We start from the raw sequence: 16230 nt of genomic DNA, 5'->3' as shown, positions 1-16230 counted from the left end.
GTTGGTTCCCCAATAGTGTCTCTGCTCCTGTCCTTGCGGGGGCTTGCCTTTTTATCTAAAGTCCTTTGTCATCTCCTGTGTCTCCTGAGTCTTGTTACACTGGTTTGGGTGGCTCAGCAGGGTGTCAAGGTGAACTTTAAAAGTGATAGCTCTGTATTTTCCCTGAAGTGATTGTAGAGAAGTGAATACCAGGATCTCTCTTCTCCTCCCCTCCTCCCCCGCATTTCTGGGTGCATTTCCTGACAAACGTGTTAGTGAATTAACTCAATTTGTACATACAGTAAACAACACAATACCTCAAGCAGACTGTATTATTCATAAATTATTACAAGCAGCTTCAAATCAGGCAGTTACAGTTCAGAAAACAGAAGAAATAAATAAAATTGTTCCAAATGACACATGGGTCAAAACTGGAGCCTCATATCTGCACCACTTTAATTTTGTGTGTGGCGAGGAGGTTTGCATTTACTGCTTCAGAGCCAGAATTAGAAGAGGTTTCTGTTTCAGTTTGTGTCAAATTGTCATAACAATTTACAAGACTTTGGCACAATATGAAGAAGCTAGATCTGATCTATATATTTCTACCGCTGTCTCTGATCTGGTTTTGAAACAATATTTTTCTTGGATGCATGTCTCTTAAACCTATGCAACCTTCTTACATTTGATACTGTGGCTTATTTTTCATCATGTGATTGATGCCGAAATTCAGGCTAATGCCAAGAAGCTAGCACAGTCTTTAACTATGGAATGACTGTCGCCTTTCCATAATACGTTTCTGCTATTTCGTGATGTATATTAACCTAGTTCAGAGTTCCATAGCATGTCACCATTCCTTGAGGTTACCCTTAGCCCAAACTTCTCATGCCATAGCATAGAATGCTGATGTTTAAACTACAGAAAGCATTGGACATGTTTAAAGAAATAAGGACAAAATGAGTTAATATATTTATTTGTATCTGTCTGAGCAAGGAACAGAAACAAAATTATTTTTTACTTATTTTTACTGATTTAAAAAAAAACAAGACTTACAGGATGCTGGCAAAGTTCATACCCACTCTGTAGCTTGTGTGAAAGTGCTGCTAGTGTCCCTAGCCTCTGTATGGTGTTCCTAACCTCTGTTTACCAGAAGCTGGGAATGGGCGACAGGGGATGGATCATTTGATGATCACCTGTTCTGTTCATTCCCTCTGGGGCACCTGACATTGGCTACAGTCAGAAGACAGGATACTGGGTTCAATGGACCTTTGGTCTGACCCAGTATGGCCGTTCTTATGCTCTAGTTTGCAAAGCAACGTAATGAGTAGGTAGTCAGCATGCTACTCCTATCTGCCAATACGTTTGTGTAATGTCTGTCATAACACTGTCAAGCTGTCATGCTCTAAAGGAAGTTTTCAAGTTGTTTTTAAATATGTTTGGTGGGGGACGGGAAGATTGGTTTTGGGCATTCTGGAAGTTCTAGCTTAGAATTTGTCTTAACTACTAACACACGCAAGGAGAAATAATAACTAGATCTGTTCAACCACATGTGACAGTTCAAGGTCAATGGGACCCAAAGAGAGAACAGCTAGTATTCCAAGAGTATCATGCCAATTAAGATAAAATTGAATTTCTAGGAAGTAAAGGGTTTTTAAACAAAGAGTAACTAACATTAATGAGCTGTATCTTCGAACACTCATGTCTCCACAGCATAGCCTACTACAAAAAGTGGTGTAAAGAGGTTGATTGAAGAGATCAACCAACATGAGAAGGGTAGGGAGCTGGCATGGAATTTTTTGGTGGGTTTTCCCACCACTTTTCCCACCACTTATAGATCTTGTTTCCTACTAGCAAGACCTGCCCAAATATTGATGTTTGGAACCTGTCTTTTTGATTACTCTACGTTTAATGACCATGAATCCATCAATCCACAACCTTATGAATGGAGTGATATGAGTGCTCTGCTAAATTGGTATAGAAATGTTCTCCTGACTCTAGGACTGTCCTATGGAGGTTTGTTTTGTCCCCTTTCTTCTGCAGAGGCTCAGCTTACTGAAGTTGTTTCATATTGATGAACTTCAAATGACTTGTTTGTCAATCGCATGTGTTACTGACCTATGGAACACACTTTCCAAACTTTTTTTTCTCGTCTGAGCTGGAAACCCCATCTAGGGTAGAAGTAGATAGTCTTGAAAGAATGTTAAGGAAACACATCAAATAATCTCCCTTTTTCATACAGTACTGTATCACCTGTAACATCAGCACTTCACAATGGATGTTTAGTATCACTACTTCTGTCCTGAACTGTTTCCAAGGATTTCATTTTTTCTAATATTATTCAATATTGGCTTACGTCAGCTGAATGAACAGCATCAACAAGATTCCAGTGTTATGCCAGCTATCTTTTTTTGTTGATTCAGGCAACACGTTTTTTGTTTTTTTTGTTTTGTTTTTTCAAATGAATATAAATCAAAGTAGTCTGTCATCAGATTTTAAAAGAGTCTAATGTTTTTTATGGAACATTGTTTTTACGGTTGATGTACCATGACAGCTTTTGGCTCATACTGTGAATGAGGATTTAGAATAGTGTTCATGTACTAAGGCTCTGATCTATGGAAGTAGAAGTGCTGCTCTTCAAAAGTGGACCATAGTGCTTAAATATAATGCTAAATCTGGGCCTTACTATACCTTAAGGAAAAGTGATGTCTGTGTGTGTGTGTATATTATAGAGATAAGGTGGATGAGGTAATATCTTTTTATTGGACCAAATTCTGTTGGTGAGAGAGACAAGGTTTCAAGCTACACAGAGTTCTTCAGGTCTGGGAAACTCACTTGATGTCATAGCTAAATACAAGATTGGACAGATAAGTTTAATAGAATATGCGCTAACGACTTATAAGGGACCATTCAAGGTGAAGTGGTCAGTTAACACCCCTATTGTCATAGGAAAAGAAGGTAAGTTAATAGGTCACAGATTGTTATAATAAGACATGAATCCTGTCTATTTCTTAAGACCATGATTTTTAGGGTCTAGCAAAGTTATGAATTTTAAGCTCTCTGGCTCATGAATGTGTTGTGCAGGTTTCCTTTGAGCATGAGGACTGATAGATCAGATAGAGAATGATCACTTTGTGAAAAGTGTACACCTATAGGTGACATGATGTTTTAGTCTTTTGTCCTGTGTGTGTTCATTCTGGATTGTTGTAATGATTTTCTGGCTTCACCAACCTCCTTGTTATTGGGGCAGTTAGTGCACTGGATGAGGTACACCATATGTTGTGTTAGGCAAGTGTAGGAGCCATAGATCTTGAAAGGTATGTTGTGGGGGATGTTGATCATTGGAGCAGTGGAGAGGTGTCTGCAGGTTTTGCATCTGTTGTTCTGGCAGGGTCTGGTGCCACTTTTGAGTTGGTGTCCCCTAGTCTGAGGGAGTTTGCTTCTGAAAATGAGCTTAGAGAGGTTGGGGGCTTGTTTGAAGGCCAGAAGAGGGGGTTCAGGAAAGATTTCTTTCAGGATGAGTATGGGTTGTAGTTGTTTGATACCCTTTATGGATTCCAGTGTGGGGTGGTAGGTAACAACTATGGGTGTGTGATCAGAGGGGGGTTTATTTCTGTGCTTAAGCAGGTTTTCTCAGGGTATTTGGGTGGCCCATTCCATGATGCCATCTACTTCTCTGGTGGAGCATCCTTGTTTGGGGAAGGTGGTTTTTAGTAGTGTTAACGTGTGTATCCTCTATGTTCTCCTCGGAGAATATTCTGTGGTATCTGAGAGCCTGGTCATAGATAACCGATTTCTTGGTGTGTTTGGGGTGGTTATTGGATCTATGAAGATAGGTGTGGTGATCCATGGGTTTCTTCTATGTAGTTGTCTGTAAGGTGCCATTGCTGAAGCTGATCATGGTGTTCAGGAAGTTGATGCTAGTGTGGAAGTGTTCCAGAGGGAATTTAATGGATGGGTGGTGGTTGTTGCAGTGGAAGTGGTGGAAGCCTGTGAGGGAGTTTAAGTTGTCTGTCCATTGTCTTGTAAATATTTGAAGCAGGTAGCTATGTTGTCATTGTGAGAGATGTTGGTGTATAGGATAGTGACATTCACGGTGGCAAGAATGGTGTTTTGAGGTAGATTGTCAATGTTGCAGAGTTTGTGGAGGAAACCAGTTTTGTCTTAGAAAAAGTTGACCCTTCGTGTGGTGAGCGGTTTAAGAATGGTTTCTGTGGGTCCTGATATTACTTTAATAAGAGTACCGTGGCCAGATATGATGGGTCTGCCTGGGTTTCCTTGTCTGTATGCCTTGGGAAGCATATAGGTGGTGGGGTTTTGGCCTGTCCTTATTCTCCCAGAAGTGGATTTTCTGTTATTGTATTGAATCTTTCCTGTAACTGGGAAACAATTGGGGGGGGGGGGGGTGTAAATCTGAGATAATGTCAAAAGACTAGAACTTTTCATATGATAAAGGTCTTCATTTGTTACTCAAATGCACCAGCAAAGCCATGTCTTTTTATAACCAGATACATTGATGTGTGACAATGTTATAGTAAAGTAAATGACTTTATTTTTTTCCCTAACAACTAATGAATGTAGATATAAACCCTTTATCCGATGGGTGTTGAGGCAGTGGAAGACAGGGTTTGGGGTATTGGGGGTTTTTTTTGTTGGGTTTTTTTTAAGTATTATGTACTAATAGAAACTGCCTGACCAAAGCTTTGGTTCTTTACAAAACTTTTTGGCATTGTTCAGTTATTCAGTAGTATGTTCATAGAAGATCTGATTTAAAATGCATACTTGTGCAATTTCACATGCTGCTTTATATACTGTATCAAAAAGTGAGAGATTTAAATGTCAGCATCTGAAAGCAAAAAACACAGCAAGTCTCCCTAAACCTTCACAGTCTCTGCTTCAGGCACACTAGGGGGTAAAAGGATTTTAGAAATATAGGTAATCCAGAGGACAAGAGGAAAACAGTAATAACACAGTGTTATTAAATAACCAGATTGTCCAGCACAGTGAATTTACAAAATATCATTGTGAGAAATGCAGGGATAATAATATAATGCACTTTCAAGTGAGTGAAGACAACATAAGGCAACAGAAATATGAAGTAGGAGACAGGAATAAGATATAACAAAGTATTCATATAGTTATTTAAAAACTGTAAGATGGTTCCTAAACTTCTTATTGAGAGGTCAAAAATATATATGATTTACATCAACAAAAAAGACCTCTCCTTTCTGTGTTTAGGGAGTGAGTCTAATACAGGAAGCCTTTTTTCCTGTTTTTGAAAGTTAGCTTTAATCTTTTAAGCACATTTCAAAACACTGAGGATAGTGTGTTTGTTTAAGTTGCATGGTTTTCTATATTTTTTAAGTGCAACGGCAGTCTAATGTGGTATGTTCCCACCACTCTTAATGTTTTTGGAGTATAGTAAGTATATTGTTTGTTACAATTGAGCTTGGTTTTTATTTACATGATCTCTGTTTTATTCTGAAGTATATGGAACCTATTTATTTGAACAAGTGAGAGAATTTAGGGAGTTCTGTCCTAGAATAAATATCAAACTGTATTTTGCCTGTGGTTCAATTACTTCCTTTTTTTAGTGCAAAATTCAATTAAGTTTATGAAATATCCAGGGAAATGGACAGTACTGTCATTATTATGTATACGCAAAAAGAAAAGGAGTACTTGTGGCACCTTAGAGACTAACAAATTTATTTGAGCATGAGCTTTCATGAGCTACAGCTCACTTCATCTGATGCATTCATCCAATGAAGTGAGCTGTAGCTCACAAAAGCTTATGCTCAAATAAATTTGTTAGTTTCTAAGGTGCCACAAGTACTCCTTTTCTTTTTCTGAATACAGACTAACACGGCTGCTACTCTGAAACCTGTCATTATTATATATAGTTTACTATGTGTATTGGCTATATACTGTAAATAAGTAACTAAACTTTTTAAATGTTGAGCATATTAAATCAGTGTAGGTTGTTATGTTAGGGACTACTGGCAGACTCTGTAGGGTTGTGAATCAATCACTGACATGAAAGTCCACAGTAACATTAAAGGACAAGTGAAGGTGGGCAAACAGCACGTGGCTATTTGAAGAATTTACAATCTTGCTGCTTCACTGTCTCAAAAATACAAGAGGAGGAAGAAATGAATGAGTGTATAGGCCAAGGCATGGGCAACAAGCCAGTGAAAGGGTATAGGAATAAGAATATTTAACTGGTAACAAGGACACAGATCTATAACTTTTTGGTTGTGTTTTCGGAAGCATTTAACAGCATAAAGGCTTATAAGGAACTTTGTAATGCCTCTGGACCTGAGAAGTATCGTAGTTGTTTTACCAATAAGGAATATGTATCCTGACATGGCATCAGAGAGGAAACAATGATTTTTGTCACATCATAGGTATATCAAAAGAGGGTCTCTGTAATTTCAACTTGGAGTTCACTCAGGAAAAATCACCAAAAGACCAGCCAGTAATGCAATGAATTAGAGACAATTTTACAGACGTTCACTGGCATATTCTGTATACCAGTGTGAAAGCCAGAGCCTAAAGCAGGTGAAGATCCTGGATGGAAATATAGCCCATGGCACAGGAGTTAAAAAGTAAAGAACGATGTGTAAATGTTGGGAACACAGTTAATAAAAATGCCAATCAAATACTCATAGTTCCCTTTCTAGCATGCTAAATTTTGTTGCTTGTCCAATTTATTGGTTAAAATTGAAGACTGGAAATAGGTTATGTATATGGCAAGGTTTTGGCTTGCTGTCCATCTCCTGTAGAGCACACTGTTTGATATTTATGTTTAGAGACTCAAGGAAGTAAATTTATCACTGTGGTGTCACAGAACATTGTAACAAGGATACACTGGAATAGAAGTAACTTTGTCCCCATCTCTTTGGAGATTTTGAATATTTCCATTACAGGAGCTAATGTGATATGCTAGAGCGAGAGAAGTTGCTTACAGGAGTATATGGTGTTGAACAATGAAATTTCATATCCGTTAATAAGGTTTAGGCAGTTTTTGTCTTGAACAATCTTTTAAGTTTTGGACTCTTGGTGGGTGGAAAAGAAAGATTTCTGCTTCTGTACATCTCTGCCTTCCATAAATGCTTCCCCATTGCCCACTTTCCTATCCCAGTGCTTATTAGAAGTGCTGAGATTCACCAGCTGAAGCCCCCTAACCAGGGAAAGCTGACATTGATTGACAGGTACCAAGGGCATGTGGACTTCAATGCCCAGCATCCCTTAAGTACTATAGGGAACCAGAAAATAAAAAACTTGCGGTTCATGAAACTATAGCATATATTTTTAATACAAAACCAAACTATATTTGGTGTCTGTCTTTAAGTGTCAGCTCTAGGAGTCATGTTATTTCATGAGAAGCTCAGCTTTCACTTTTTTTTAAAAAAAAAAAAAGGCCTGCTCTTATGGTTCTGTAGAAAAGCATGCAAATATGAAGCAAATGTGCCCTAAAGTCTTCGAAACCAGAAGGCAAATACAGTGCAAGGAACCTAAAATCTCTTTCTTTCTGTCTGTCTGTCTTTCTAATCTGATGATTTTTAAGTCTATCTCATAATTTTTCAAGGCCCGACTTGGTGAGTTTTGAATGTCTGGGGATGTATGCTCAGAAGGACCAACGTATAATCTAAAGCTTGCGGTGTTGTAATATGAATGCAAATTTTCTCATCTTGAATTGCAAAAGGAGTTTTTTTTTTTTTTATCATTTAACATATACAAAGTTCAGTATTGAGGGCCAAATTGTGCTGGCTTTACTAATGTGCAAAATCCATCAGTGAATAAGGCAGGTAGTGTTTAAGCCCCATCTTTAAGTTATACTAATGATCTACCATTAGTAATCTTAACAGTAAATTAGCTAATGTATAGGAAGACTGTGAGGCAGTAATTAATTAATAACTTTAAAATGCTGTAATTGTAGTAAGTAAATGTAAATGCACATACATTAAAGGTTACTTACAACAAAGGGAATAGTTTTTGAATCAAATATACAAGTCATACTTATTTTTTGAAAAGAAGAAAACTTACATTCTCCATCCTCAGTGCAGTTTCTATGCCACAAGTGAAGCACATTCACTCAGAATCACTCACTCACGTTTTCTCCTGGTCTTTGCACAGACATGGTGATCCAAGTTTTCCATGTCATTCTGCTGTGTGCTTTTCTAGGTTGTCTCTGTGTTTCCTGGCATTCTGCACACTCCCTTTTTCTCAAAATTTATTTTTCATTTCCTGTTGTTTTAGTTGTAAGGCATCCATTGCTTTTTTATTAATATGCCAGGTCACTGTTACTTTGTGTGCTTGCCCCAAAATGATGATTTCTGGTTGATATTTTGATATATAGTACTTTTCATCAGTGGATCGCAAAGTGCTTTACAGTCCTTGTGGTTATCCTTTTCCTCCCTTATACTTGAGGCTGTGGAAAGTAGTGCCTTCCTGACAGGTAGCGTTGAGGTAGTGTTGAGTTGTTTTATCCTAAGTTCTGTAAATGACGCTTCTTTGCTAATGCTATGCCATACATAAATGTGTTTTTGTGTGGTGTGTGTGTGTGTGCGCGCGCGCGCACGCATGTGTGTATTTATACTTTTTTGCTTTCTTTTATGTGTTCAGTGACAAACAAGAAACCCTCCCAGGCGTCTATTACAAAAGTCAAACAGTTTGAAGGTTCCACGTCGTTTGTAAGGAGATCACAGTGGATGCTTGAGCAGCTTTGCCAGGTTAATGGCATAGACTCTAATCGGGTGAGTATGTTGTACTTCAGGAGAAAGTAACTTTGTTAGGATTTTTGCTTCTATTGTTGAGGATCAAGGCCATTCTACTGCTATCCGAATTGCAGGTGGAAGGGGCCCTATCATGACTGTTACCCCTTCTTCCTGGGTTCTTCCTCACAAAAAATCTTGGACAGTTTCCAGCTTTGCATGCTGATGTATAAGCAAGTATTCTCAAGTGACCAGGTTTAAGTGCTAACTCTTGACTATCCTATGGAGCAGTATATGTTTTCTCCCAGTTTTAAGGTGAAGATTGAGCAGAATAAGCTCACTCCTGTTATGCTCCTTCACTCCTACATATCTGGTCCTGTCTTTCTCCTCTTCTCTCTTCCCCTTTTTCAAAAGGGAAGAAGAGCCCCTTTGTTCTTACCCCTATGAAGAACACGTTTCTCAGCCTACCCTTGGTGGCCTTCAGTTCATCATGGAGCTGCATCCAATACAGAACCTGAAAATCTATCCCTAGATGCTTCCTCCACTAAGAGAGACCAATACCTGTGGAGAGACTATGGAAGGAGCGTTCCTGGAACTGGCTCTGCCTACAAATGCAAACTGAATCTCTTCCTTGCAGAGGTCACAGACCTTTCTCTCTTTCCTGGTGCAATGCTTCCTTACAGGCTCCCCCTTAATCCAACAAACTCGCAATCTCTGTAGACTGTCCATTGTCCCTGAAACCGTGCCTTAATGGGTCACAACTGAGGATGCTAAATTTAGGACTAACTGCTGAAAAATAGGGCAAACACAACCCAAAACCGGTGGTGGTTATTTTATAAGATATACCAAACCAGCCACAAAAGTAAACTTCTGTTTCACCACACTGGCTAACAAGAAAACATTAAGGCAGTTTCCTCAAGCATTCCAGTTCTTATATCACCACCAAAAACACTGGATTTAGATGAGTGGTTCATTACAATCTCATCAAATAATAGGTTCTTCTGATCCCAAAGGACCAGCCACACACCAAGGTTAATATATAACTTAGATCTTACCCAAAAATTACACTGATACCAATCCTTTAGTATATAAAATCTAAAGGTTTATTTATAAAAAGAAAGATAGGTGAGAGTTAAAATTGGTTTAAGGAACCAATTACATACAGTAATGGCAAAGTTCTTGGTTCAGGTTTGTAGCAGTGATGGAATAAACTGCTGGCTTAAGTCAAGTCTCTGGAGTACATCCACAGCTTTGATGGGTCATTCAGTCCTTTGTTCAGAGCTTCAGTTTATAGCAAAGTTCCTCCAGAGATAAGAAGCAATTCTGAAGACAGAACAGAGGTGTTTTCAGGGCCTTTTATAGCTTTTCCCATGTGGAGGGCCTTCCATTGTTCTTACTGTGGAAAATTACAGCTATAAAATGGAGGTTGGAGTCACATGGCCAAGTCGCATGTCCATGAATTTTGCCTAGTCACAGCAGGAAACTCCATTAAGTGTAGATAGACATCTCCCATGGTCCATTGTCAGTTAAACATTCTTTCGATGAGCCACTCAATTTGAATAGTCCCTCCAAGATGTGCTGGGCATTACCTTGTGGGCATTACCCCAGGAGCAAACATTTGAAATCCAGGTATAGAGCCAATAATTATAACTTCAAATACAAAATGATACAAGCATACAGATAGCATAATCATAACCAACAAATCATAACCTTTTCATAGACACCTCGTTTGACAACCTTTGTACAAGATTTGCTGCAAATATATAACAGTGGTTGCAACAATGATCTATACGGTTATATTTTAATCAGATAATGTTACAGTCCCAAAGAGCAAAGATGCAGTCTTTAAAGTGGTACATGAATGTAATTCAACATAACACTGTTTTTTTATTATCTGGGTCTTTCTTCTTTCAGAATTTCTATCTGTGTTAAGTGCACCAGACAGATTTGTAAAGGACAAGCTAGTTAAAGATAAAACCTTTTTAAGCACCAGCTAGAAATTAATGTGTGCAGCATTAGGAGTTGGGGATTTAAATCACATCTTGTGGTCATAAACATTATGTAGTATAAAGTAAAACAAATTCATTATACAATGAAACATGCTCATTGAGTATGGCTAAGTTCCTAGATTGTCTAAAGTCACATTCTGATTGGTCATATGATCTTTTTTAATGATGATGCACCTGTGTACCAGCTCCTTTCAGTGCACATCTGGGACCTCATTACTGAAAAACAAAATTAAAAAAAAAATCCATACACCCGTTCTACTAAGTGCTTGGAGAGGGAAAAGATAATGGAGGCTGCTGTTTCATTGTAGGGGTGATGTATGGAGAGAATATAAGGGGGAAGGAGAGGGAAAAGTCCATTTGAAACAGACCGGCCCTGCCCAAAAGTGCTAAGCTGTCCTGTCAGCAGCAGTCTGGAAACATTTAACTACTCGGAACCTTACTGTTAAATATATTCTGACAAGGATGGAAAACACAATACCATTTTCTCTTTTCCTTCTGCCAGGAACTGTTTTTCTTAGTGGAAGAATACAGTTCAGTGAGGATGACCAGATGACCCAATTTTATAGGGACAGTCCAGATAATTGGGGCTTTTTTCTTACATAGGTGCCTATTACCCCACCACCCTCTGTCCTGATTTTTCACACTTGCTATCTGGTCACCCTAAGTGCAATAAACTTCTCTATTTAATTTTCAATATAATCAGACATGCTGTAATAGCAAGACGTGCCAGGGCATGCATTATTAAATTACTGGAGCACTTTGTAGGCAAAAGGCTAAACATACCTGAAGCCTGTACCAATGGCCTAACACATGTCCTGTTGTAGCTCATTGCTGTACATCAGTGTATATATGATATCCTGTCATTGATATGGATGGATTGTCCTAGATTGCCGGATGAAGGAAGCAAATCACATGATCAGAGTCTGTTTCTTTTTGCAGTTGGCTCAGTGTTTGTTTGGAATGTGGCTGTATTTTGTTTACTGACTGCCCGCTGCCAAAGTTGAATCAGCCCTGCAGCCTCTTAGGAAACATGACAACCTACCCAAACTATGACTTGTAGTTTGCTTCATGTGTCCCTATTCTCCTCAATGGCTTGGAATGCCCTTTTGGAGTAATCTCCCATAATGCATCACAACCAGAGAATCCATGTTGCCAGCTCCCCCTTCCAAAAAGGGGAGTGTGTTGCATTATGGGTGGTATACTGTAGTCCACTCATAGAGGAGAAAGGGCACACTAGACACCCATGAGGCACTACAACTCTAATTTTTCGCTGAAATGTTTCAGTTTTGAGTTTTTATTGAAAACTTGAATATACCCCTGGAAATTTCCGTTAAGAAACATTCTTTTCATTTTCATCAAAAATTTCTTCAGGAAAAAAGAATTTCAGACCAGCTATAAAAGTGGATGTCTGTCATTTAAATTAATTTATTTTAAATAGCTTTATTAAAATTGTGCATTGCTACATGTAATCTTCATAAGAACATAAGAATGGCCATACTGGGTCCGACCAAAGGTCCATCAGCCCAGTATCCTGTCTGCCGACAGTGGCCAATGCAAGGTGCCCTAGAGGGCGTGAACCTAACAGGTGTAATGATCAAGTGATCTCTCTCCTGCCATCCATCTCCACCCTCTGACAAACAGAGACTAGGGACACCATTCCTTACCCATCCTGGCTAATAGCCATTAATGGACTTAACCTCCATGAATTTAACTAGTTCTCTTTTAAACCGCTTCACACTGCATGGATGTCTTCAGAGAACTATCCATGATGACTCCAAGATCTCTTTCCTGATTAGTTGTAGCTAAATTAGCCCGCATCATATTGTATGTATAGTTGGGGTTATTTTTTCCAATGTGCATTACTTTACATTTATCCACATTAAATTTCATTTGCCATTTTGTTGCCCAATCACTTAGTTTTGTGAGATCTTTTTGAAGTTCTTCACAGTCTGCTATGGTCTTAACTATCTTGAGCAGTTTAGTAATGTCTGCAAAATTTGCCACCTCACTGTTTACCCCTTTCTCCAGATCATTTATGAATAAGTTGAATAGGACTGGTCCTTGCACTGACCCTTGGGGAACACCACTAGTTACCCCTCTCCATTCTGAAAATTTAGCATTTATTCCTACCCTTTGTTCCCTGTCTTTCAACCAGTTCTCAATCCATGGAAGGATCTTCCCTCTTATTCCATGACAACTTAATTTACATAAGAGCCTTTGGTGAGGGACCTTGTCAAAGGCTTTCTGGAAATCTAAGTACCCTATGTCCACTGAATCCCCCTTATCCACATGTTTGACCCCTTCAAAAAACTCTAATAGATTAGTAAGACATGATTGCCCTTTACAGAAACCATGCTGACTTTTGTCCAACAATTTATGTTCTTCTATGTGTCTGACAATTTTATTCTTTACTATTGTTTCAACTAATTTGCCTGGTACTGACGCTAGACTTGCTGGTCTAGAATTGCTGGGATCACCTCTAGAGCCCTTTTTAAATGTTGGCGTTACATTAGCTATCTTCCAGTCATTGGACACAGAAGTTGATTTAAAGGACAGGTTACAAACCATAGTTAATAGTTCCACAATTTCACATTTGAGTTCTTTCAGAACTCTTGGTTGAATGCCATCTGGTCCCGGAGACTTGTTACTCTTAAGTTTATCAATTAATTCCAAAACCTCCTTTAATGACACTTCAATCTGTGACAATTTGTCACCTGCAAAGATTTGTCACCTACAAAGGACAGCTCAGGTTTGGGAATCTCCCTAACATCCTCAGCTGTGAAGACTGAAGCAAAAATTCATTTAGTTTCTCCACAATGACTTTATCATCTTTAAGTGCTCCGTTTGAATCTCGATTGTCCAGGGGCCCCACTGGTTGTTTAGCAGGCTTCCTGAGTCTGTTGTACTTAAAACACATTTTGTTATTACCTTTTGAGTTTTTGGCTAGCTGGTCTTCAAACTCCTTTTTCGCTTTTCTTATTACATTTTTACATTTAATTTGGGAGTGTTTATGCGCCTTTCTATTTACCTCACTAGAATTTGACTTCTGCTTTTTAAAAGATGCCTTTTTATCTCTCACTCCTTCTTTTACATGGTTGTTAAACCACGGTGGCTCTCTTTTAGTTCTTTTACTATGTTTTTTTAATTTGGGGTATACGTTTAAGTTGGGCCTCTATTATGGTGTCTTTGAAAAGTGTCCATGCAGCTTGCAGGGATTTCACTCGAGTCATTGTACCTTTTTAATCAGTTTTAAAATATAGTACCAGTGATTCAAATGTTATTTTTCTTCTAGGATTCTCCAGAATTTGATTTACTATTTGAAAATGCTTTTGACCAATGGGTAGCAAGCACGGCTTCCGAAAAATCCACATTCTTTCAGATTCTTCACCACACTTGTCAGCGTTACCTTACAGACAAGAAGCCAGAATTTATCAACTGCCAGTCTAAAATTATGGGAGGTAAGTAAAGGGAGATTAATTCATGTTCAATCCCCAGAAGTATTTCAGTCTGTTTTATATTGTTTTTATAATGTAGACTGAATACACGGTTGTGTTAATGTGTCTGCATTGTTTTGAACATACGAATTGCTGTGTAAGTGTTCTTTTTTGGATTCTGTAAGTAAAAACTGTCGCATATATTTGCACAAAAGAGAAAGAACCATGTCTAGTTGCCGTAGAAATGTTCTTTCTGATGGAATAACTCATAACTCTACTCACTGGGTTATGAGCTGACATCAGTCATCCTAAAGAGCTGGTTTGCTCAGCAGAATAGACAACCATTCAACTGTGGCACTGAGTAGTTTGGTCTCTAAGAAAGTAGAGTTGTAACTTTATTGGAAAAACCTTCCTGCCCGTCCCCACCCCCCAAGGTTTTAATTTATTTTGCTTTAAGATGCGTGAGATGTAAGAACACTGTTCCATTTTTAATTGCATTCTTTCCTCTCAGTTCTTCAGAATACCAACTTAAAAGCTTGAAAAATTAATTCCTTTCCGCACTGATTTTGTTCTTTTCCGTTTAGCAAACATTGATTTCCCGCCCCCTTCTGAAAGAGCTAAATTAGAATAACTGTTGTTAAACAATAACCACTCCCATTCAGTACTCTATAATGCCAAAACATCTCTGTTTGTGCACCAGCATTATTAATGTTAGCACCTTTCTAAGACGTGTCAGTGTGTGTTAGTGAATTGCTGCTTCAGAGAGCAGAAAGCTCTCCCAATAATTGCTGGCTCTTTTTTTGTAATTTCTTATGGCAACTATATAAGCATATATTTGATCTCTCAAAAAAAATTCATAGATCACTGGAAAGTATAAGACAAAATATTGGAGCCCCAGTCCTCTGGTCTGACTGAGTTGTGTTAGGTGTAAAACCCAAGTTATAAAGGGAGGTGGGTTTATTCCACATCTCTGGTCCACAAGGCTGCTGCATTTAACTTATGGCAAGAGCAAACTCAGAGCTTTTTTAACTAATTGCCCAAGGGATCACTGCAGTGCCTGGAGATCACTGCCATGCATTGTGCTTTGGCCATGCCTCCCCCCTTTCTTTATGCCTCTTTTATGCTGGTGATGGGAGAGGGTGGCATAAGGGTGGCTGTGCCAGCTTCAGACTACCCAGGGACTCCCGACACCAGTATCTTTTCAATATCCACTACAAACCTTGTTGACTCTCAATGGCATTTTCTGCACTAGTGTTTGTTCTTTTGCAAAACTTTTTACTGCTGCTAACTCTGATGCTGATCCAGCAGCGGTAGCAATGTTGAGAGTGCTAATATAATCTAGGGCAGAATTGTTTATCACAACATGTCATTTTGACCTGCTCAAAAAAGTGTTGTTCAAAATCGTGTGTTAAAATGATGACAGGTATGTGGAGCTTTTTCTAAAGTAAGACTCCCACTACTAGTGTCCCAAGGACTTTATTTTCCAGTGAAGAAACTTACATTTGTGTGGCATGAAGGGTCAAATACATCTCTTTTAACTTGCTAAAAATCATCTGTATAGCCTACAAGAGTTGTGCCATGGTAGATGAGTGAACTGTCATCTAGATCAGTGGTTCTCAAAGCCGGTCCGCCGCTTGTTCAGGGAAAGCCCCTGGCAGGCCGGTTTGTTTACCTGCCACGTCCGCAGGTTCGGCCGATAGCAGGTCCCACTGGCCGCAGTTCACCGCTGCAGGCCAATGGGGGCTGTGGGAGGTGGCGCGGGCCAAGGGATGTGCTGGCCACCCTTCCCGCAGCCCCCATTGGCCTGGAGGGGCAAACCGCGGCCAGTGGGAGCCGCAATCAGCCGAACCTGCGGATGCGGCAGGTAAACAAACTGGCCCGGCCTGCCAGGGGCTTTCCCTGAACAAGCGGCAGACCAGCTTTGAGAACCACTGATCTAGATATACATAGTAATACAGTACTTTTTTCCTTCGCCTCCACTACTACTTCATCCGTGACCCTCTGATATCTGCTAAGTGCATTCTCCAGTCCAAAAGGTGCTATTTGGGGATTAGAAAAAATGTCACATGGTAAATACAGTCTTCACCTTACTTTTCTGAT

At 39.2% G+C, this 16230-nt stretch overlaps 1 protein-coding gene across 4 annotated transcripts in view; it reads left to right on the top strand.

Moving 5' to 3' along the window:
• Positions 1–16230, top strand: part of STXBP6 (syntaxin binding protein 6) — a 219006-nt gene that overhangs the window by 144295 nt on the left and 58481 nt on the right. For all 4 annotated transcript variants that reach the window (XM_043549055.1, XM_007069352.4, XM_043549056.1 and 1 more), the window contains exons 3-4: positions 8599–8729; positions 13989–14154. In XM_043549055.1, the coding sequence (XP_043404990.1) occupies positions 8599–8729; positions 13989–14154 (297 nt within the window). The remainder of the gene's footprint in view (positions 1–8598; positions 8730–13988; positions 14155–16230) is intronic.

The sequence above is a fragment of the Chelonia mydas genome, chromosome 6 (assembly GCF_015237465.2).
Source record: "Chelonia mydas isolate rCheMyd1 chromosome 6, rCheMyd1.pri.v2, whole genome shotgun sequence".
Lineage (NCBI taxonomy): Eukaryota > Metazoa > Chordata > Testudines > Cheloniidae > Chelonia > Chelonia mydas.
The sequence above is the reverse complement of the archived record's forward strand: the minus strand, read 5'-3'. Positions and strand labels throughout refer to the sequence as shown.